Source organism: Bubalus bubalis, chromosome 1, assembly GCF_019923935.1.
Source record: "Bubalus bubalis isolate 160015118507 breed Murrah chromosome 1, NDDB_SH_1, whole genome shotgun sequence".
Classification (NCBI taxonomy): Eukaryota; Metazoa; Chordata; class Mammalia; order Artiodactyla; family Bovidae; genus Bubalus; species Bubalus bubalis.
Genome location: NC_059157.1, coordinates 188,917,674 through 188,942,557, shown reverse-complemented (window position 1 = coordinate 188,942,557; position 24,884 = coordinate 188,917,674). Strand labels below are relative to the sequence as shown.

General features: G+C 45.6%; 1 protein-coding gene across 5 annotated transcripts in view; it reads right to left on the bottom strand.

Moving 5' to 3' along the window:
- TRAPPC10 (trafficking protein particle complex subunit 10) overlaps window positions 1–24,884 on the bottom strand; it is a 75,868-nt gene that overhangs the window by 34,793 nt on the left and 16,191 nt on the right. For 3 of the 5 annotated variants that reach the window (XM_044947546.2, XM_044947555.2, XM_044947552.2), the window contains exons 2-7: window positions 21,856–21,937; window positions 17,957–18,116; window positions 9,410–9,606; window positions 6,628–6,823; window positions 4,723–4,834; window positions 2,026–2,273 (exon numbers count right to left, since the gene is read on the bottom strand). In XM_044947546.2, the coding sequence (XP_044803481.2) occupies window positions 2,026–2,273; window positions 4,723–4,834; window positions 6,628–6,823; window positions 9,410–9,606; window positions 17,957–18,116; window positions 21,856–21,937 (995 nt within the window). Of the gene's footprint in view, window positions 1–2,025; window positions 2,274–4,722; window positions 4,835–6,627; window positions 6,824–9,409; window positions 9,607–17,956; window positions 18,117–21,855; window positions 21,938–24,884 lie in introns of those variants that run through there. The other 2 variants (XM_025292485.3, XM_044947554.2) reach the window with 2 other exon arrangements.

The following is a 24,884-nucleotide window of genomic DNA, read 5'->3' as shown; positions in this document are numbered from 1 at the left end:
GAGCTGGCCCCCGGCCTCAGCAGGCACCGCGCAGGTGACGACCCCAGGCCACACCACGGAGGGGGCATCTGGCCACCTCAGCGTCTCCTACTCTCAGAGAAGACACTATAAATCAACTGATGCACCAACAAGGAAGTCACCACAACTTGCTTTACAAACCACAAAGAGCAAACACAGGCATTTTCTGCAAAAGAAACATCACAGTAAGAAATGCACAAAATGGTTGCAATACATATGCTTTTGGCTTAATAAGGATAAATGACCAAACCTAACCCTAGAAGCACCACATGCTGGCCCAACCTGCAAGCTGCCTGAGGACTGACTCTGCAAGCGGCAGTTCTGCCCAGCTCTGTGTGGGGGAACCCAAGGCTCTATGCTGGCCTCTGGCCATGGACATGACTGTCAATAACAATCACCAGAAAGAAAGCTAGCAGACACAGGAAATGAGTTCTAGTTTTGAGAGCGGAATCAAATATGCAGAAAAAATAAATAATTTTGAGTCTTGAATTTTCATTGTCTCCATAAAAATTTAAAGAAATTCTAAGACTAAAACTTATCCGCTTTATTGCCAACCGCAAAACTTCTTTAAGATATAAGGACCACCCCCAGCTCCCAAAACAACCTAGAGAGAGATCTCAGATGAGAAAGTAGAGAGAGGAGTTCTGTGCCTGATGCCCCACATGCCCTCTCCAGGGAGAACACCATCACTAAGTCCTAAAGAGCCCTCCTGGGTGACCCCAATTTGAAGGTGCCAAGGCTGGACTGCTTGGGCTCTTAATACACTCCCATGTTTTCCCCTGATCCACTAACAAGAGAAAATCTCTCAGTCAGTAAATCTCTAGGCAGCCCTGTCCCATTAATGAAGCAACCCCCTCAGCCCTGGAGTCTGTACAACTAGACTGGAATAGCCAAAGAAGATTATCTCAACCTACTCGGTGACAGGTGGCCATAAGAACATCACCTCAAGGTGGAAAGTGTTCTTTTTTTCTCATATGTTTGATTAGATGTCCAAGGAAGAAAAATAATTTGATAAAAAGTCCTAAATTCTCAAGTTTGTGGCTCAGCTAGGCTAGGCATCTCTTCTTTAGAAATTAGCACAACAGTTTATCTTATTGAGTCTATTATTTAGCTTTTTAGGGAACATAAAACAGAAAAGTCTATGATATGAAAACTACCCCTACCACCAGTGCCCTGGGTCTTCACTAACTGTGCCCCCAGAGCCCTGATGTGGAGCCCAACAGAAAGGACCGAAGCCTGCCGGGAGGATCTGAGTCTGTGACGAGTTAATTATGTTACCTGTAAGTCACCTAACCACTTCCACACCTACTTTCCTCCTTTATAAAATGGAATTAGACCACCCTCTCAGTACTTAACCAGGCAGTGGGAGCAGGTGCCTAAGAATCCTCTGAAAGAGTATGTAACAACTGGAGTGTGTATATGTGCAGTTTTCCATGTAAAGAGGTCACTAAAACAAAAAAGGTGAGAACGCCCGGAACGGACAGTCATTAGTGCTCCCCTATCTCACTAAAATGTTTCCAATGCTACCGGCAGGAAAAGAGCCCAGAGCCCTGGGGGTATTAATCTAGAAAACCAAGTGTTCCGCTACAATGAACACCTTCGGCTAACTGTGTTCTTTCCCACACGCATGCACACGTGTGCTTGTAACGTACCTCCATTAAACTGGGTGCTACTGATTAACGTGCACAGCTTGCTGTGTGTCACTCACATGTCACCGGCAAATGCATGTATCTGAAAGGACAGCTCTGAAAGAAAACAAACACTGCCTGCGAAACCTGATTCTGTGTGTCCCCCAGACGAGTGATCTTGATCAGTGAGGCCCAGCTCCCACAGAATAAGCCAGGGTTACCTTAAAAATTATATTGAGAAACTGATCTAGGAGGCTCACTGTGGGCCAGTGTGAACTGCACTGTGTTGAGAGCAGAAGTTGTATTTTCTAGCAATTACTTAATCGGTTTCTATGCCAACAGTCAGGAAGCGGGTAAATGGGGAAAAGAGACGACTCACTTCCAAGAGCTTCAGCTCCTGCACACAGCTGTGCAGCAGTTCTAGGGCGCGCTGAGCCACCTCCCACGGCCTCTGCAGGAAGAGGAGCAGGGTGCACTGGCGAGAGAACAGGTAACTGCGCAGATCTAACAGGGTGGCTTCTTGCCTCTGTATCAATTCGCGCTTCTCCATATCTATGGGCTTTCGGAGGATCAATCCATTCCAGCTCTTCACCGGCTGGCAGAAAAAAGTCAGCCAGTTGGCACCATCTAAACAAACACACATCGTGAAAGGCGCTGACTGCAGATTCCTTCACCTCACTGCATGGGACCGTGAGCCCTAGGGGACCGATGGGCGGCTCAACTGCTGTTCGGCCCGAAGTGCCAGCCCCCCCTCGAGGCTGTGGGGAACCCAGCAAGGGACATAGGACAGGGTGCTCACTACAAGGACACCCATTCGGCACCTGGCATTGAGGGACAGGACAGAGGCCACAAGGCACAACGCCGTTCCAGGCCCCGAAGGTCGTGAACAAGCCAGGATGTGATCAGGCCGCCGGGCTGAGGGTCGGGGACACCTCAGGCTCCACAATCAGTCACCGGGGAGGAGGCAGGAGGCCCAGGTGGGAGTGTGCTATGGGGTTCCTCCCTACCGTGTGTGGGGGAGCAGCCTGGCCACGGGACAGTCTTTTTCTTCTTTCATCCCCACACTCTTCCTGACGTGTTTAAGCCTCCTGCCTGTCTGCCACTCAACCCTGTCAACACCTGAGTCCAGCTCCCAGAGGAAGGGCCCACAGGCACGAGGAAGCAGTAGTAGTGGGACGCAGAGGGAACCTCCTCTAACTGTCGGAGATTTCCAACAAGGCTCCCCAATTCTAAGAGCCCAAAGACTCAAATATGGTTTTAAACTAAACACAAGCGTCTACAATAACAGGGTCATTCAATCTTAAGGAAAAAACTTTTTAATCTACCTTCCTCTCTCACAGCCACCTCCCTGGACGTCCATATCTACCCTGGCATGGTGGCATTGCTTCACGGCTGCAGGGCCAGCAACAGCACCAGCGTCCCTCACTGACCTGAGCTGAGACTCAGCGGCTCACTGTCCATAAAGTGAGGTGTCCCCCCAGCCGTCAGGCCCTTCTTCAGCAGATCCCTCTGCTAGGGCCCCATCGGAGCCCACTGGGGTTTCCTGGCTCCCCGCACGTTTGGTCAGGCCTCTCTTGGAGGGCCTCCTAGGCCCCCATCTGACACTAAGCAGCCTTACCGCCACCCTCCCCCACACCTGCATCTGCTGCCCAGCCTGCACTTGCTACCCTCACTACCTGACTCTAAGTGACATACCTGTTTTTCCATATGTCTCCCTTTCATGTAAACTCCATCAAAGAAGGAATTTTGTTGTGTTCCCTACTGTATTCAGAACAGGGAAGGCTCTCAAGAAGTATATATATGAATGAACAAAAATGAACCACCTTATCATTTCACTGTAAAAGCTGGTCCAGGCTTACTTTTGGATTTTAAATTGCCCCAGGTTTATTTTAAAACTGAGAGAACAAAGAAACTATGTGAAATATAAGAAACATGTAAGCTATGTGAGACACTCTATATATATATATATATACACACACACACACACATATATATATATATAACATGGGTATGTAAGATATAAGAAATGTAATTTAACTCCCTTTAAGTTTTCAAAATCTAATTAGTAAATTGCTTTAGTTATATGCTTTTGTCTGTGTCTCAGCAAAGTAAGAGATCCAAAGCTGAACTGCATGAAAACTGCCTGGAAGTGGGCCTCAGTGGGTGACATCGCATCACTCTGAGAACCAGGGCGGGGCCCACAGGCCAGGGGGGCGGCCCCTGCACCTCACTCCCTACAGGTCTCCTAGCAGACAAGACAATGGCTCCTGGGAATCACGCCTCTCTTCAGACACTGTGACAAAGGTTCTTAAAAGAACCCCCGATAAAGATGGCTATCATAGCACTGCTTGTGGTAGCAGAGTGGAGACGACCCAAATGCCCAGCACCAGGGCGGCTGAATCAAGCCTAAGGAGCCCACACTGTGAAGCACTCGGCAGCTACTGTAGAAACAGCTTAGCACCTGACCTGTCCCCTTGAAGAGACGCCTGTGATGGACTGCTAGTAAGAACAAGCTTCAGACAAATGTCATGATAATGGGATGCCATTTCTACCAAAATAAATACCAAGCAAAGAACAGTGAGCACAATTACAAACTTTTTTCTTTGTACATGGGTCACTGTGCTAGTTTCGTATTTTTAGAAAACTTTAAGACATCGTTAAAAAGATGAACACCCTTTACAATGGTGTCATGTAAGACTCACTGTAGTGAACACTCAAATATCACACAGACAACCTCTTAACCAAAGAAAAAGATCCCCCACACTATGTTAGCAAGGAGGCACAGAATCGGGAGCATCCCTAGACAGACAGCTCAAGCTGTAGAAATGACACTTTATATCTGAAAACAACTCCTTCAACACTTTCATTCCTCAAGATTCTTCCACAAGTGTGACTAACACCCAACTCTCATTTCACTCCCTATAGCAAGATGGGAATATATCCTGCATAATCTGTTTTTTTTAAAAACCACGGAAGATGATTTAATCATTAGGTAAATAACAGCAGCTTCCATACTAGTTAGAAGTGGGAAAGCTATGGTGAGAAAAGAACTTGTTTCTAAAACTTCACTACTCACCCCCAGCACCAAAGTTGACAACATACTGAGAAAACAAGGCGTCCAGTTCATCGTACTGCACCAGAGCGTCTTCAAACTGCTGCAGCATCTCAAAGACAAAGGCAAGCTCCTCCTAGTCACCCAAAGAAAGTTTAAAAAGGAAAACACAAAATTATAAATCAGTGTTTTGAAACAAGAAGCCAGGAAAGATCGCAACAGAGAAAAGCAAGCAGCATTCTGAACAATGTTTATGCTAAGAAACAGAAAATCAAGTTAATGACCAAGCACAGACAGAAGCAGGAAAAGGCCAGCATGACTCCTGGAGTCCCTCTGTGACGTGCCAGGCCTGAGTGCTCGGCCTCTCATCCTTGGTACTTCCCTTGCTCCCCAGACACACACTCTTTAATTAGAATTCTGCTCTATGGAACAGCGGAATCTTCTCCTTCATTTACTTATTAAACCGACTACTTATTTATATCTATGGAGACATAAGGATGCTGATTCTACCCCACGGGGTGCATCTCTGGTCTGTCGTTACTCATTTGCTGCACACACTGCTCCTGCTTTGGGTGTCAGGAGGCCCCTGGAGGTGGTGTGTGTGCTCCTTTGACAGACCTCCACCTTTTTCTTGAGCACCTGCTTACTTTGTGCTTCTACAAAATATTGTATTTTCCCTACATTAGCCCTGGAACCAATCATGTCCAGGAGCCCTGCCAACTTTTATTGGAGAATGCAGTTTAGAAACCAAGATCTTAGCACTAAGTCTGCTCACTGCTACTGAGGTGTCATTTTTTCCAGACCCCATCAGCGTAAAGAGCAAAGCAATATTTACATGCACACGCATTAACCCCCACCCACACATACATCAATATTTCTGAATCTATCTACCCAGCCATCCAGTTATCCAACCACGAGTTCACACTGATTCTAAACCAATACCACTGTGTTCATTTGGACTCTTCTCTTTCCTTGTCACTACTCTTAGGAAATAAGTTTAATACGATTGAAGGGTAAAGAGACAGGGTGATCTGAAAGTTCTGTCACAGTCAGCCATACAGGGAATTATGAACACGTTCAAACTCCCTTATGTTGCCCAAAATCACCCAAATATCACCACGACAGAAGCATCAGAATAAGAGACAAACTTCAAAATTTCTAATTAGGGTCTTTTATTTATTCAAGGTGCATTATTTCTTCAGTAATTAATATACAGGTGATATTTAAATATGAAATTACGAAATATGAAAATCATGCTTTTCCAGGCAAAACATGGTGAACAAAGAACAAGGACCCTAACAGCAACACTCTTATCCCTCTGCAGTGCAAGGAGGGTCTCCTCCCCCAAGCTCCTCTGTTTCACATCACTTTGTTCACTTAACACACTGTTCCTCTTAAAAAACAAGAGAACTGACTATAGACCACAATTTTTGGAAACCTAAACACTTTTGTAAGCTAGAGTAAAGAAACCAGCTTAAGACAATCTTTCATTGGAACCCAAAGTTACAAAACTATGGAGGAAACATACTTGGGACTCAAGTAATTCAACCACAGCGCCAGGCAGGCAGGAGACATCTTATCCTCAGAGTCATCACCAGCGCTGGGCCCCACAGCCTAAGCCAGGTCCATGGTAGACACCAGGAGGCCCAAGACACCGACAAAAGCAGAACTGCTCTGAGGACAAGGTCATTTCATAAAAGGCTAGATGCCAAGCTCTGAAGCAGCGAGGCAGCTGACACAGTAACTACTCAGGAGACCATCTCCGATCTTCCTTAATAAGCCAAGAGAATGAAGCTGGCCACTACACTGTCATTTGGTCTTATAAGCTACGTCCATATGAATGACCGCAAGACAGCCGCCTTATTCACAAGAATGAAGAGGGAGGCAAAGAGAAGGAAGCAGTCTCACTCTGTGTAGTCACTCAGGTACCTGCACCATGAAGTATTCACAGAAGCTCCAGCCTGGCTCGGTCCTCTTCTCTCTCAAGGTTCTCATGTCATCCTCAAACTTGCCTAGGTTTTTTGTAAAAGACATAAGAAGTAATGTCCTGAGTTTGGTCAGGAAGGCATTCCAGGATTCCTGAGTTCGGGAGGAGTCCTTCAAGGGATCGGAGAGTACGACACACCTGGGAAGACATGAACAGATTATGCAGAAAACACTCCAGGCACAGAACCACCGCCCAACAGTGACCACGATCTTGGGATGCAAACGGGCTTCCTCCCTCCTCTTCCTTTCTTCCCTCTAGAACTGGTGAAACACATCAGGCAGGTGATGAGACATCAGATGAGGAAATGGTTTCATCATGAGCTGGTCTAAGGCTATGTATATGTAAGCAGTCAGTGAGTGCTGTTATGAGAGAGGTGCTGCGAGATGGATGGGGGGGTTATGATGAGTCACAAGACTCAGACCCTGTCTACAGTGTGCACAGGAAAATAAGGTGACTACGCCTCAGTTCCCAAACCCCAGGTGCCCTGCCCACTTCAAAAACCTCTTTGGGTTCCCGGTGACTGACAGACTAAAATGCAGGTGTTTAACATGGCACCTGAGGACCATGACAACATGGACCAGCCCGGGTGTCCAGCTCTGATTCCTACTCTCTCCAGTTCAAGCCCACTCAGCTTCTCAGGTTCTCCTGTCTTTTTACCCAACACCTTCCTGCTCGGCTGACACATCCTCACTGACCCTCCCCCCGCCCCGCCCAGCTGCCCTGAGCTCAGCCCCCCCGGCACCAGGACCAGCACCGTCAGCTCACCCTAGAAACACTTCTCACGGTGAGTCTGTCTCTCCCACCAGCTGAGCTCAAGAGTAGCGTCAATCAACAATAAATAAAGGCTCAGAAGGACGGGGCTTAACTTATGGGACTTCCCTGGTGGCTCATAAAGAATCCACCTGCAATGCTAGAGACTCAGGTTCGATCCCTGGGACAGGAGGATCCCCTGGAGAAGGAAATGGCAGCCCACTCCAGTATTCTTGCCTGGAGAATCCCAGGGACAGAGGAGACTGGTGGGCTACAGACACAGGGTTGCAAAGAGTCAGAGAGAACTGAGTGACTGAACAAAAACAACAAAGGTATGATACAATTTCACTACAAAAAACTTTGTATCCATGGTGTACAAATCTCAAAGGCTTGTATAAAGTTACAAGTGTTTCCAGTGGATCTGGAAAAAATAACCTGTTCATCCAACAGGTGAAAAAGGTAAAACTTTCTTTATCCTTGAAAACAATATAATCTAGAGAGATGAGTAAATTTGAACTCAGAAATAACTTCTAAATATTGATGCTATGAATTTCAACATTTCTCTATAAATATTTCACCTGAATTACCAGCAAGTGGCAAAATGAACAGATTTTAAGTTTCATTTCCTTTGGGTTCCATCATCCCTCCTGCAGGAAGGACTGATTTACCAGAGGACAAAGGGTGAAACAGCCACAGTCTAGACGGCCCACCAGATGAGTAATCAGTACCAAGAAGGAAATTTTAAAACTTGTAGCTGGCCTTAATTTCAGTCACCCCACTCCCCTCACTCCACCCCATTAGACACTGTTTCTTCCCCTGAAAGATAGAGGGGTCCAGGCAGCTCACTCCTAAGCCCCATCCCCCCCATGGAAGTTACGTCATTTGTTCACCGTATGAGCGCTAGGGTCTGCTGGCTCAGCAGCTTCTCCTTAAGGCCTTAAGGATTGCAATCATCCACGTTTATTTCTGACCAGATGCAGAGTTCTCTACTACAGGGGTGGATGAAAAAAGAAACCTACATGAACAGCAACCACCGAAACAATATTTTCCTTCAGTGACCTGGTGCTTATCAACCAGACAATACAGCCTTTACACTCTCCGTCCCTCATTAAGACCTTCAACGTTTACTGTTTCCAGATCTTCTCCTTATTAATTAAAGCAACAAACAAACTAAGCTTCAGAAATTCCCATCAAGCATTGTTAACCCAGAAAAGGAGAACCCAAAGCAGCTGATGAAGTCAGGGATGGTGGGGGCCGATCTGAGCAGAGCAGCGTGCACACAGCAGGCACCAGCGTGGCAAGGAGCCCCGTGCAGGGCCTCCCTGTGACTGGGACGCCCCTGTGGCAGGGAGCCCCGTGCAGGCCTCCCTGTGACTGGGACGCCGCTGTGGCAGGGAGCCCCGCGCAGGCCTCCCTGTGACTGGGACGCCCCTGTGGCAGGGAGCCCCGCGCAGGCCTCCCTGTGACTGGGGCGCCCCTGTGGCAGGGAGCCCCGCGCAGGCCTCCCTGTGACTGGGGCGCCGCTGTGGCAGGGAGCCCCGCGCAGGCCTCCCTGTGACTGGGGCGCCCCTGTGGCAGGGAGCCCCGCGCAGGCCTCCCTGTGACTGGGGCGCCCCTGTGGCAGGGAGCCCCGCGCAGGCCTCCCTGTGACTGGGACGCCCCTGTGGCAGGGAGCCCCGCGCAGGCCTCCCTGTGACTGGGACGCCGCTGCAAAGACAGCACGCGACCCTGTGTCAGCAGTGCTCGCCAAGAGCCTGGGAATGCACAGCAGCTTCTGCCCAATTTTCCTTTTAGGAATCGATTAAGGAGACAATTAAGGAGGGGCCTGGTCTCCTCTGCTGCATCCACCACATGCTCAAGCATCAGGCACAGGGCAGGCACTCACAGAGCAAACACTTATGATCACCTGGAAGCCAGTAAACGATCTCACCTAGATTGTCAGCCCAATGAGGTTAACAGCAAACACACACGTACCTGTCACTCTGTTTATTACAGAAATCATTTCTTATTTTGTCCACAATGGAAGTTCGGGGAAGTATGTTGGTTTTGTTTTTTTTCTTGGCATCATTTTCAACCACCACAATTAACCAGTCCACGGAGCTATAAGCTTTCAGAACATTCTGCCACTTGGTGAGGTCATCCTTTACCGTAGCTTTATACACTTCAGTATCCTGAAAATAAATGAGTCACCGTGAACACAGATTTATCAACACCCTGTAGTTCACAGGGCAAAAGAGCCTGAAAACAGACGGCAGCACGCTTTTCTGCTCTGGGGCACGGACACTCCATGGAAAGTTTGTGGCCGGTCCCAGCTGCGGGCGCTCAGGGCAGGCTCCCACCACGTCCCAGGTGCACATCGTCCTTGAGCCCAGGGGCACTGAGGGGAGGTCCTCCAACGTTATGAGGAAGAGCTGGAAAGGAAGAGGGCCGAGCACGCTGCCCACCGAGACACACTCTGCTAAGAAGGCTGGGATTTTAAAACCCAGGTCTGCAGGGCTAGGGCCCTGGGCCCAAACACAGCAGGGTCCCCTCCGGTCACGGCCCCACCATGACAGGAAAGGGAAGCGGCCGGTCCTGCTGCAGGCCCACTGCCATCTGGGGGTGGGGGCTTCACCGTGGCCTCCTCCACAGCCCCATGGCACTCCAGGAGCCCCCAGAACCACTCCAACCTCAACGCCACTCGCAGGCCATGTCAGAGACAAGGCAGCTTTAGAGGTGACCCAGACAAAGAGGACAATCCAGGACTTTTGGAAATTTTTCTCATTCACATAGCCTCAACAGCGGAGCCAACATGGGCCTGGAAATCAAAGCTACTCCTGACTTGGGGCCTAAACGGCAGCCTGCTGGAGACGGTAGTCCTTCTGCCCCGGACATCAACAAGCCCGGTCTCAGCTCTCCTCCACAGAGAAGCAGGGAGACACAAATTCTCCTTGTTTTGTAACTCTGTTTACAAGTGATCTTATGCTCCATGAATCCACTCAGCAGATTAAGAGCAAAAATCGAAACCAAGATGCTTAACTCATTTCAGTATCAGATATTTTAAAACCTTTGGAAACTATAATTAATAGCTACTGTCTAAATATATTCTTTCCCTCTTTGAAGAAAAGGATTCCTTATTATTCTGCCCATATTTTCTCTGGATTTCTTTAGTCTCTTTTGAATAACACTCATGTGACTGATCCATGAATGAGTTAAATCTCAAATTCTGTATCAAGTCCCTGTCTTTCATTTAATCAGTAAGTGAAAAGTTCCAAAAGGCAGTATTTAAAAACGTTAAAAACTGCTAGGTCCTCAGCGTAACTCTGAAACAACTACAATCTGAAAAAGAACTTTTGGTTAAAAGGAAAACCATCCCGCAAAATTCTGATTTCTATGAATTAATATCCAACAGTAACACACTCACAAACTGCTTATTTTCCACACAATGGCAGTGCTTAGGACCAGAAGTTTTACAGGGCTGGTGTTCTGTCAGAACGCAGATACCTGACCCCTGGAAAGTAAAACCAGAAGGCCAGGGGGTGGCAGCCCAGGACCCAGCAGTTTCAAAATCAAAGCACAGATGCAGATCCCAAGGCCCACCGGACAGGGAGAGGTGAGGCAACATGACAAGCTCCAAGGAGGCCTTCCCAGGCGCCCTTTGCCAGAACCCACCACAAGGGGGGCAGTCACACCCCAAGGGGACACCAGCCCCTCTCCTGGGGACGCTGTGGGTGGCAGCCTGCAGGGACTCTCAGAAGAGGCCTCAATGAGCAGCAGGAAGGACAGAGTCCCCCGAAGTCCTAGAGGAATCAGGACTGAGCCTAGCCCATGGCTCACGATGGTGAGCAAACAACAAACATTCCAAGAGAGGCTCAGTGACTCTGCAGAAGAGGAATCCAAGCTGAACCCGTGGGGCTAAGGGTCTCTCAGGAAACCACAGTGAAGAGAGGAAAACCCCATCATGGAGAACAGTGAGTGCCTGGCTTCTCTGAGCTGGAGAAAGTCACACATACAGAAAGGGAAGGAATGAGAACTGACCCTGTGTGCTGCACTGGAACTGGGTTATGTGTGTGCACACGTTCACATGCATGGGCACAAAGAGTTACATATGGAGGTGTAAACACACGTGTGAGGGACACATACACATATCCACATGTATATCCTCCAACCTAGTGCTGTTCTTAGTCGCTCAGTCTTGTCCAACCCTTTGCAACCTCATGGACTGCAGCCCACCAGGCTCCAATCTAGACAGCATATTAAAAATCAGAGACATCACTTTGTCAACAAAGGTCCATATAGTCAAAGCTATGGTTTTTCCAGTAATTATGTATAGATGTGGGAGCTGGATCATAAAGAAAGCTGAGCACCGAAGAAGATGCTTTCAAATTATGGTGCTGGAGAAGACTCTCGAGAGTCCTTTGGACAACAAGGAAATTAAATCAGTCAATCCTAATGGAAATCAACCCTGAATATTCATTGGAAGGACTGATGCTGAAGCTAAAGCCCCAATACTCTGGCCACCTGATGCGAAGAACCAACTCATTGGAAAAGACCCTGATGATGGGAAAGATTGAGGGCAGGAGGAGAAAAGGGTGACAGAGGATGAGACAGTTGGCTGGCATCACTGACTCAATGGACATGAGTTTGAGCAAACTCCAGGAGATAGTGAAGGACAGGGAAGCCTGGTGTGGCTGCAGCTCATGGGGTCGCAAGGAGTTGGATACAACTTGGTGACTGAACAACAACAACAAAAAGGATCAAATTTAAACGTAACTTAAATAAAGCACAAGAAAATTTCTGGGATTACATAAAATAACAGCACCAAACAAGATAAAATTCACAATGTCTAGCATCCAATAAAAAACTGCCAGGCAGGTAAAGAAATAAGACTATAAGATCTATAAAAAGCAGAAAAATCACTCAAAAGAAACAGACTCAGTAAATACAAATAACAGAGTTAGTAGACAAGGCCATTAAAATAGCTATTGCTGCCATACTTCATATGTTCATGAAGGCAGAGAAAGACGGATGCTAAGCAGAGACAGGAAAGATATTTTAAAAGGAGAAGACCCCTGAGGAATTCAAAGAGATGAAAACCACAATGTCTAAACTGAAGAATACACTGGGTAGGACTAAGAACAGATTAGACACTGAAGAAGAAACAACCTGTTAACGTGAAGGCATAGGAACAGAAATTATCCACACGAAACACAGAGACAAAGACTGACGACATGCCCACAGTGCAGTGACTTGGGAGGCGTCAAGTGACCTCACACAGAGGGAGCTGGAGTCCCCAAAGGAGAGAAGAGGAACAGAAAAAATACTTGAAGAAATAATGACCAAAAATGTGCCAAATTTGGTCAAAATTATAAATCCCTAAAGTAAAAAAGCAAAAACAAAAACCCCAAATCCAAGCACAAGAAATGAAGGTCCACCATGGCATATCATAATCAAACTGCTTAAAATCACTGGTAAAGAAAAAGAATCCTAAAACAACACAGGAGGACTTCTCTGGTGGTCCAGTGGTTAAGAATCCACCTGCCAATGCAGGGAACACTAGTTCCACCCCCGATAAGAGAAGACCCCACGTGCCATGGGACAGCTGGGCCTACGTACCATGACGACTGAGCCTGCGCTCTAGAGCCCACGAGCCACAGCTACTGGGCCCGCGCACCTCAGAGCCTGTGCTCCACAAGAGAGGCCACCACCACAAGAAACCCATGCGCCACAACTAAGGAAGCCCACAGGCAGCAACCAAGACCCAGTGCAGGCAGAAATTAATCAATCAATTTGAAAAACAAACCAAAGGAAAGACATTTTATGTACAAAATAACAGTCACAAATCAAAGATGTTTCATGGGTAACAATGGAAAGCAAAAGACAGTGAAGCAACATCTAGGTGCTGAAAGCGGGGGCAGGGAGAACCTTCACACAAGACCTCTCTATCAGGGAAATATTTTCCAAAAATAAAGACAAAATAAATAGCTCCTCAAATATTTAACGGCTGAGAAGAACTCATCACCAATGGACCTGCACTATACAGAAGCTGAAAGAAGTCCTTCAGGCAGAAAGAAATTAACACCAGCTGAAAATCTGGATGCACACAGGAAGGGGATGGAATGGTAAACATGCAGGCAGATACGAAAGACACACTTTCCCAGGTTTATTCTCTTTATAACACGCTTGATGGTTTACAGCAAAAACAACAACCATGCACTGTGGGGTCTACCACACACGTAAGACTGAATGCACGCACAGGCATACGAGGCAGGCGCGAGAAAGGCAGCGCTGTGGCACCGCATGCGGCCTCAGCAGCACAGCAGACGCGGAGGAAGGAGGCGCAGCTTACAGTGTGGACTACAAACCCGAAGCAACCACTAAAATGACACAAGGGAACTTTACTTCTAAATCTAAAATCCTAAACGTTGTCAACTTGCTCCAGGAATTCTTCTTAATAAAAGGAAAAGTGAAAGTGAAGTCTCTCAGTCATGTCTGACTCTTTAGGACCCTACAGACTGTAGACCCCCAGGCTCCTCTGTCCATGGGATTTTCCAGGCAAGAATACTGGAGTGGGTTGCCATTTCCTTCTCCAGGGGATCTTTCCAACCCAGGGATCAAACTCAAATCTCCCACATTGTGGGCAGACTCTTTACCATCTGAGCCACCAGGGAATCCCATGGTGGGATTCTCCACCCATGGAAATTTTCTTACTAGATGATAACCAAAACTAAAACAGAAAAAAAAACCTCCACAGGATTCCTACTAGGAAATGTAAGTTCAAGGAGGAAAAAAATCATCTATAATGTCCACCTGATGCAAAAAGCCAAATCATTGGAAAAGACCCTGATGCTGGGGAAGACTGAAAGCAGGAAGAAAAGGGGACAAGAGAGGATGAGACGGTTGGATGGCGTCACTGACTCAATGGACACGCGTTTGAGCAAACTCTGGGTAGTGAAGGACAGGAAAGCCTGGCGTGCTGTAGTCCATGGGGTCGCGATGAGTCAGACATGACTGAGTGACTGAACAACATAATGTCCACAAACACGAAATACATCTTGCAGTAAGAATTCAAGACTTCCATGAAAAACATTACAACACATGACAAAAGAACATTAAAAAGCCATAAAGAATGGTTCCCAGAGGAGAAGATCCATCATCATTAAAATTCTTCTCAGATGAATGTATTAACGATTTCAAGGCAGTCCCAATCAAAACATCTCCAGTCTTCTGGTTTTTCCCTTTTCAATCAGTTATCTATGATTTTGTAACAAACCACTACAGAACAGTCTGGCCCAGAAGACTGACTGTTCCCAAGTCCACAGCTCGTCTGCTCCACCTGGTGTCAGCTGTGGCCCTGGGATATATTTAAATTCACATCTTTAAAGACCTATATCACTAATAAGTTAAGAATGAAGATAAATGTATTTCCAACTCAAAACAACTAGGAAAAGAAAAAGTAAGCTATAAGAAAACAAAAGGAAGGAGACAGTAAAAAATGAAAGCAGAAATTAATGAGATAGAAAACGTACCAACTGTATATCAGACTAACAAATTAAAATCCTGGTTCTGGAGGAAAGGGGAGAATCAAACTAGCTAATTTCATCAAGAAAGAAAGAAAAAAACCCCAAAACACCAATACACAAAGTAAGAAATAACAATGGAGAAATAACTATTGACACAGAGCACACTTCAAAAGTTGAAAAAAGACTACTTCATATGTCTCAATGGAAAGAGATTTTAAAATTTAACTGAAATGTAGAATTTGTAAGAAAAACACAGTTTATCAAAGTAGACAAATGGTTAAAACTGACCAACTTTCATGGAAGGGATACAGAACATAATCAAGAAACTATCCCATGAGAGTGCCAGGCCCAGATGATTCCTCAGGAGAACTCTGTCAAGTTATGAATCAAGCATAATATTGATAGTGAAGTTGCTCAGTCATGTCCGACTCTTTGCAAGCCCATGGACTGTAGCCCACCAGGCTCCTCAGTCCATGTGATTTTCCAGGCAAGAATACTGGAGTGGGTTGCCATTTCCTTCTCCAGGGGATCTTCCCGACCCAGGGATCGAACCCGGGTCTCCCGCATCGTAGGCAGACGCTTTACCGTCTGGCCACTAGGGAAGTAGCTAAACCTTATAAACACAATACACAAAAAAGTTAAAGACCAATCACTTGTGAATGCAGATGCAAAAAATCCTAAATAAAATGAACAGACACCAATGTCACATTAAAAAAATAATACTCTGACCAAGTGGAATATACCAGGAATACGAGTATGGTTCAAAAATATCCATTACCAGTAACGTAATTCAACGTATTAGTAGATCTAAGTGAGAAAAATCATATGATTATCTCCACCAGGTATGACAACAGTATATTCCTAATTTTAAAAACTCTCGAGAAAATAGGAACGGATGGAAGTTCCTTCACACACTGACTCAAATCCACCTGATTCCCACAGCCAGCACCCTACTTACTGGAGGGTACCAATCACAGGCATTCCCACTGAATCAGGAACAAGGAAAAGATACCCACTGTCTCCACCACTAACAGACAATGTCCTAGACCAGGAAAGGAATCTGAGACATAAGAACTGAAAAGGAAGCAGTAAGACTCTGCAGGTGGCATGATAGGATGACTGGAAAACCCTAGACTTTGGGGCCTGCAGACACTGGTTTTGAGAACCAATGACAAAACAAACTCAAACAATAAAAAAATTCAGCAAGGTTAACGTGAAAAAAAAAAAAAAAAAAAAAAAAAAAAAAACCAACAGTCTCTATATACACAAAAAATCACCAACCGGAAGAAAATGTGAGAAAAAAATCCCACTGACAATAGCAACAAAAAAGGTAGAATACTTAGAAAAGGAATTGAATACTAAGGTTCATATGAAAAATAAACACGCCAGGGCAACTAGGCAAACACTGAGAAGAACGACCCCTGAGAGTGACTAGCCCGCCAGGTCTGAACGTGGACTGTCAGGCCTGGGGAAGCACGCACTGCACACAGGCTCTGAACTCTTCTCAGCCAGCCTGTTTCAGGCTGTCGTGTTTATAGCAACTCTGAAACCATTCTATGCATACTGCAGCCCTGAGCAGGTTAAGTGAACGTGCCCATGTTGTCAGGGCCAGGGTGGATATAAACACAGAACAGGTTAAGGCAAGAAAGCACCCTGGGGTTAGGCTAAAATCAGAGGCATCGGTATCAAGTCATGATTTCTAAGACATGTGCTTTCAGAGCCCTGTGGAGTCAACTGGCACAGCAGCAGGGCCACTCCCGCCATGCCAGGGGGATCAAGGCCTTGAGAAAAAATGACTGATTCCAACACAGGGGTAGCAAAGGGACAAGAACCCAGAATATTCTGTCATGTCTAAAGTTAGAAAGTGCTCTCAGAAGGCCACAGGAGCCAGTTTGAAGTGACTCTCACTGGCCAAACCTGAGACAACTTGAACATCAAAATAAAGATAATGAACTGTAAAGCACTAAAAGAGAAACCCACATAGGTTTCTGATAACTTGGCAAGAGGTGTGTGCAGGCTGTGGTGATGTCTGGGTCAGGAAGAACCAGCCTTGTGCTAAATCCAATCTGGATGTTGGAGGATTCCCATCACTGTGCCATAGGAAGTGCCTCCCTGCACACACACTGCACCCATCACATGGCTTGTGCTGACCTCTGCATTCCCCAGGAGTTCAGAGCACTGCTACGTGCCAGGCAGAGGTTGCCTATGTGCCTGGTCCAATAAAACCCCAAGGGTCGCATCTCTAACGAGCCCCCCTGGTGGACAACACCTCATATAAACTAGCCTAAGAGTTTGCGGGGAAGAAGCCTGTCCCATGTGACTTCACAGGGAAAGGCTACAAAGCAGAACTACAATAACTACTCTGCATCCTCAGATCCAGGTTAAAACGTCACAATGTGTAATGATTCATGTACTCTGTACACTGCTACCTGCTTATTTTATTAGAGTTGAAACAGATAGAACAAATGACCCACAGAATTTTCCATTCCTTCATGCAAGAATTCAGGTTCATGAGTACAGAACTGCCAAGTAAAGGCCAGGGTGCCCACAGCAGCAGTGTCCGCTCTCTCAACGGGCATCACAAAGCACCTCCTGCACCAGACTCGGGGGTGAGTCAGGAGACAGCTCCCTGCCCACAGAGAGCCTGCCAACCAGCACCAGAGACAGACAAGGATTCTCAAGGAGAATAACAGCCATGTGGTGACTACAGGGTGTGAGGAAAACAAAGCTGAAAGGAACTGTTAGAAATAGCTAGTGCCCACCAGGACACAGGGAGATGGTTCACAAGAACTGGAAACATAGGAAATAATTCGGTGACTGTATTTGGTGATTACGATGATACATGCACTGGGCCAGAGCAGAACTAAGCCATGGCAAAGTCATACACTTGGCTGAAGAATGGAGAAAAGAGAATACCAAAAAATTAAAATAGTAAATTTCAAAAAGTATAGCTGTCTCAGCAAAACCCAGACCTGTGAGTTCTCAACCCATTGTAACGTTCCCCACAATGAATACTCACACAGCACTCCGTCCAGTAAATGTGCAGGAAGGGGAAGGTCAGCAGGGCTTTGTTCCCTTCTTTGGGCAGCAGCTCCTCTTTGAACTGAACAAAGTTAGACTCCAGGTGAATCATCTTTGGAGCCCGGCCATAGGACCTATCAACAATTGTGAACGAGTCACTGAGAAACATGAGAATGTTCAGCAGAAGGAAAACAAGAAAAGACAACAATCTCATCCTATCTATGCGTTCAGAAGTGCATAGGTGATATTAACCCTGAATTTTAACTATTATATGTTCCATTTGAAAAGATGCTATAAATTACTTTAAACACAGTTCATGTGTCAAAGCTCTTTATAACTCCATTTGCAACAATACAGACTTCTGAGAAAAATGTCAGTATACAGTCACCATAAAAGAAGCAGAGTGTTTCCCAAATGTCAAAAGTGCAGTTTGAAACTACCAAAGCTTTAAACTGCTCTAATATTTTTGCAACAAACTGCATTATCCAAAAAAGAGAACTGTCTGGTGAAAAAGAACAGGTTTCTGTTTGCACAGCATAAATAGTGGTAACCACCCATCCTTCAATTTTTTTTAAAGGACAGCTCAAGGAAATTTTTTTAAATAATTTTTAAATTTATTTTCGGCTGCGCTGGGTCTTTGCTGCTCTTCATGGGCTTTCTCTAGTTGCAGCAAGTGGGGGCTACTCTTCGTTGCAGTGCTTGGGCTTTTCTTGTTGCAGGGCATGGGCTCCAGGCAGCAGGCTCCAGCAGTTGCAGTGCGTGGGCTCAGCAGTTGCTGGGCTCTAGAGCACAGGCTCAGTAGCTACGGCTCACAGGCTCAGTTGCTCCGTGGCATGTAGGATCTTCCTGGAACAGGCATCAAACCTACATTGGAAGGCAGATTCTTACCCACTGCATCACCAGGGAAGTCCCGTCCTCCAATTTTCCTCAATCCAAGAACAAAGATCCCACAAGCTACACACATCTAATTGATGGCTATCATAGAGTATGGATACTGCTTAATTATACTTCTAAAAATAAATTAGACCACATACATCTCTTTTTCACACCTCTATTTTCCACCTCTAGTGAGCTGTGTCTCTTTTACATATCTACAGATGGATTTTATTCTTTTTGTCTAACCTAAGGAGTCTCCATGATGAATAAACTGAAAACAACCATACTGAATGTTATTATGCTTTAACTTGTGGATTTTCTATTTCACGCTAGTTTTTTTCTGTCCTTGGGGAGATTAATCAAGTCTTCCTTTTCCATCCTTTTTCTCTGTTAGCTTGAAAGTTTAATCTTCTATTTCTTTTCTGTTGTTATTTACATTTTAATTTTTAATATGCATAAACTTTAATTTTCCTTTCAAAAAGTACAGTAAGTGTCTATATCTCTCCTTGAACAGGACAAAGATACGACACTGTTTTCTTTCTGCTTTCTTCCACATTCTGAAATTTTAGATTTTTAATTTTTAAAAGCATTGACACCATAAAATAGTGAAATATTTGTTATGACTTGCTTTCAGGCAGCTGCTCCCTTCACCCTGTGAATTCAGGGTTCATGCCCCTGACACATGTGTTTTCCTTGAGACACATTCCTTAATTACCTCAGAGACAGAAGTACAGCTTCCAATCACACACACCTGAAGGTGCTCCTGTTGACAGCATGTTTCCAGCTATTTCCATGCTGTGGTGGCAGCGAACGTAAGATGGGAGCAGGGCTCTGGAGAGCACGGTGTGGTGGTGTGCGGACACCCTGGGCCCAGCCGGAACCCTGTCTCTCCAAGGTCAGGGGGAGGCTGAGACAGTCTTCCAGCTGTGTGAGTGTGAATAATACACAACTCTAGAGTCAAGGTGGGGCTTCTCAGAACTCAACTCTCAGTCTCCTCAGAACTCAAGTCAAGGTGGGGTTTCCCTTGTGGCTCAGCTGGTAAAGAATCTGCCTGCAATGTGGGAGACCGGAGTTTAATCCCCTGGTTGGGAAGATCCCCTGGAGAAGGGAAAGGCTACTCGCTCTAGTGTTCTGGCCTGGAGAATTCCATGGACTGTATGGGGTCACAAAGAGTCAGACACGACTAAGAGTCAAGGTGCAGCCTTCAAGTCAAAGTACTCCTCTTAAATGCTCTATCTGAGGCTGCATTTTAAATGCTGTTAGAGACTGCAGACTCGGTTTTTCTTTTCTCCCTATTTCCTGATGTGGCTTTTTGTTTGCTTGGTTTTGTTTTCATTCTGCTTGACATCCAGCAGCCCCTGAAATCTCTGAACTTGCTTCTGGGAAAACCTGGACACCAGTTCTTCAAGCAGGGCTCATCTCTCCACCCGTGCACAGTCACTTCTGAAATACTGACTACAGGGATATGGAAACCTATGGACTTGGCCTTCACGGCTCAGCTTTCCTCTCGGACCTCCATCTCTGGCTCTCAGCTCTCAGCTCCGGAGTTCCCAAGTGCAATCTCCCAATTCATCACTCTGTTCTTCAGCTACACAGAAGTTCAGTGCGTGAAGTCAAGTTTCTGCTTCAATTTTGTTTCCCAAGATCTAATCAATTACATTTTTGCCAAAGTGAAATATACACACTTTAACATGTCAAACAATACTAAAGAGCCACACATACACACACACCCCTCTGCACTTGGTCTTGCCCTTGCCTCCCCAGGTCCTGGGCCCTTTCACCTGTCAGGGACCCGCCTGCTTCTCAGGGTGTCCCCTCTGCAGACACACAGAGGGCTTTCCCTCCCATTCCTCTGTCCATCCTTCCGCTCCCAGAAAGATATCCATGTCTCCGCTGCTGCCGCCTCCGCCTTCTCTGTCCTTAAATGTTTAGGCCTTTCTAGTACTCTTCTCTCATTTAGTTTTCAAGACGGTGAAGCAAAGAATATGCACATTAAATCTATGCAGGGTCTCTATTCCATTTTTTTCTCATAAGCCCATTTCTCATTTCTTTTATATTTCTGAATGTTTGAATAATGTATACTTGTTTGAAATCCTTTCCAGATCACTCCATTTCTTCAGATATTATTAAATTCTTCCATTTGCTGAATTGTTTTCTCTCATTCACAGCACTGGGCCTCTTCAATAGTTGAATAATTTTTCTGTAAGAGAATTCTCCCAGTTCTGTACATTCTTTATATTACATTTTGGTAAATAAATACACTCCTTGTAACACTAAGCAGGCACAAAGATTAGACTAGATTCAACAGAGAGCCTGGTAAAGTCATCCAGAATGTTAATTCTTCACGTTAGGAGGGTAAAAACTGGTGGTCAGAAAGGAATAATGTAGCAAGAATCAGAATTACATGAGCATGAATAACAACAGGAAATTTTTTATTCACCTTGGTTAAAATCAGACTGCCAGCATTAACAGGTATTAACAATATTAATATTATTAATAAACAGTATTAACAATCCATTTTCTACAAATAATATCTAATCTTACCAGAAGTTAGTTTTTCAGTAAAATAATTCAAAGTCAGTTATTTCCTCAGAACAAGTCGTTAGAGGAACAATTACAAACAACAGGGCCAATGGGAGGACTGATCTGATGGCACTCCTAATTTTAAAGATCATCCTTCTGTCCACTTTCTCATCCTTAAGAGAAGAGCCCAGGCACTCAGGGTGACGAAGTCCTGGTTAAGATGCAGAGGCACCAGCTCCTCTGAGGAATATGGGTGCCCATCTCCTTAACCAAATGCCACCAGGAGTCAGAAGTCACCTCTATACGAGGGGCCTGTGACTCCAAAGACATGTTCCATTTCTATCATCGCAGGTCTTGTTCAGAAAACAACACATTCCTTACAAAAAGGCTCACAGATTACGGGCCCTTCTTCTCAGTCTCCTTAGAACTCAGGCTCTCACTTTCACTGCTTCACTCACTCACACAGACGCCTACAAAACAAGGAGGGAGATGCCATACCTTCTCCATTCCATCGGTTCTCTTGGAAGCTGCTGGGAAAGTGTCGGGTAAATGGAGGTAAATAAATTCTGATCTCCAGCACCTACAACAGGAATAAACATGGCACTGTTAGGTAAATATAGGGAAAATGGGCTCTAAAATGTATTAATTGGTATTTTTACACAATTGAATAATTTAGCAAAATGACATCACAAAACAGGTTGTTTTGTATCTTTAAAGAAGTGGTCTCTAGAAAAGCCAGCACTTGATCTAACTTCGCCCCCACCTGGCCTCCCTGAGGAGATAAATTCTCCCCAAGAATAAGAGGAGGAGGAAGAGGTCTGACAGCTAAGTAGGGCGGAGCTGGACCAACCCTGCCCAGCCGCACACCTGCGTCAGCTCCTACAGCCACTTCTTCTACTTGGATAAAACAGCCATGAAACTCCAGGCAGAAAAGGAAGCCAGGACAAGTGGACGTGAGTTTCTTCACCAAATTCCAGCAGGAGCCAAGACACACAGGCTACTCTCTGGTACCCAGGACACCAAACACACCTGCTCTCACTTGTCCTCATGGGAAGCCCTGGAACGCAGATCCGACCGCACACCGAGGACAGAGGAGCTGCAAGGGCCCCGCGCTCAGAGTACACAGCTTGCTGGTGGCAGAGACCAGTGAGGAACTCAGGAGTCTCTAACTTCACAGCTCAGCTGTTAACTCAGCTCTTTCATCCCGGCCTTAACAGAACTGAAAAATCCACTTAGCTCTCCTAAAATGACAGTATAGCCACATCCTACTTCAGCCTAGAAAGAACCTTTCAAAATCAATGGCTCAGTCTTACACTCAGGATCCGCTACCATTAAGCGAAACCTTTTTCCAACTGTATTTATATTGATCTTAAAGAAATCATTGGGAAGTGATGTGGGCCACTGACATACTTACTTATTTTGCTACCACGAGCCTAAAAAAGAAAAGAAAACAAACAAAACGGAACCTTTCCCAAACCACATAACAATGTCAAGTCACTACAGAGAGGAGTGATGTTTCTGGGCAACTGAGCTGATCCTCAGAGAGGCAGTGGGGCATGGGGACTGGACACAGATGCTGCAAGGTTGACCACCTGGGTCCCTTCTGAGCTCCACCACCTACTAGCTGAATACGCTTGGGAAGACCATCCTTTCTGTGCCTCAGGGGCCATCTGTGAAATGGGAAAATACAAATAGCTTCCAACAGGGTCACTGTGAGACTGAGTCAACACAATAACCTTGAACAAGGCCCAACGCAGGGTAAATCGTTCATAAGGGTTACTATTAATAATTTATTGTTGCCATAAAAACAGCTTTTAGGTTTTAACTCATCAGTTTTCACTGCATTCATGTATTTGGTAATTGTCTTAGAAATCATTAAAGTAAGAAAACCTTTAGTTAGCTTCTAATTTCTTATCTTTGAGTGCCAACTCCTGCTGCCTCTTGAAAAGGTTCTAGAATTAACATATTAAAAAAATGACTACTCTCTGCTAAAAAGAAATTAGGGCAACCACAGGGAAGCTTTCTTCTCTTTCACTTAATTTTTTATATATATATGCTCCTTGCAATAAAGTCTCACATAAAGGTACAAGTAACCTCTGCAACAGGGAAAACAAATGAAGTGCCTCCTACACACCCCTTTCTCAAGTGTCTCCCACAGGAAATCCTGTTATACAATACAAAACTTGTCCAACTGGAGGCTGTAAAGTAACAATTTTTCTTACCTTCAATCATGAAATAAATCTTTAATCTGTGTCCTAAATTTAATTTTAAAAGATTACAGGTCAATTAACACATCTGTCAAGGGCAGAGACATCGTCTGATAATAACTGGGCGCTGAACATGTGACCATTTGATCTCAGCCCCTGTTAAGGAGCTGAACTGTGTCCCAGCAAAATTCACACATTGAAACCCTAACCCCTCAGCACCTCTGTTATGTGACTGTATCTGAAAGAGGTGATTAGGTGAGAACAAGGGCTTTTGAATGGGCCCTGATTAAATCCCTTCAGAAAGTGAAGTCGCTCAGTCATGTCTGACTCTTTGCAACCCCATGGACTATAGCCTACCAGGCTCCTCCGTCCATGGTATTTTCCAAGCAAGAGTACTGGAGTGGGTTGCCATTTCCTTCTCCAGGGGATCTTCCCAACCCAGGGATCGAACCCGGGTCTCCCACATTGCAGCCAGACACTTTACCATCTGAGCCACCAGGGAAGTGGATTAAATCCCTTAGACATCCTTACAAGAGGAAATGTGGACACGCAGTCACTGGGGCAGGAAAGACCACGTGAGGACGCAGCAAGAAGACATGGCCACCGACAAGCCACTGAGGGAGGTCTCACAGCCAGCCCTGCTGACACCTTGACCTTGGCCCTCCAGCCTCCAGACAACGAGGAAACAAAGTTCTGCTGTTTTAGCTCCCTCCACCCCCAGCCTGGAGTATTTTGTTACCCCGAGCACCCCGAGCAAACTGACACAGCACCCTACTTTTCACTCCCATCCATTGAAACCCTATGTTGACTGAACGTGAAGAAAGCCACCATGATTTTCTCAGAATGCATGGCTATTATTAATGATAATACTCTCAAGTTTTTATACTGAGTATTATGGAAAACAGAGGGAGGTATCTTTGAAAATGGGCTACAAAGAGCCATAAAAGACAGACAGGAAAGAGCTTATATGTAAAACCTCAGAAGAATAAAATCTCCGTTCACTTGATAGGTAATTAACAATGTGTATTAATACTTTGTAGTGCCCCAAAACAGCCCAACCAGTTAGTAGAAAAGCCACTGGCGTGCTGAGGTCTGAACTGTAAGAGCAGCTTCGTTTTGATCCCGTGGGCTGCACAGGGGCATGAGAACAACAGGGGCTCTGCTGTTAGAAGATGATGCGTTAAGAGAACTTTGCTCAGAAAACTGCTGTGTTTATTTTTCTTTCTCAAGAGGGCTACTAAGATTCACTCGGACTTCCCTGGTGGTCCAGTAGTTAAGAATCTGCTTCCAATGCAGGGGACGCAGGTGTGATCCCTGGTT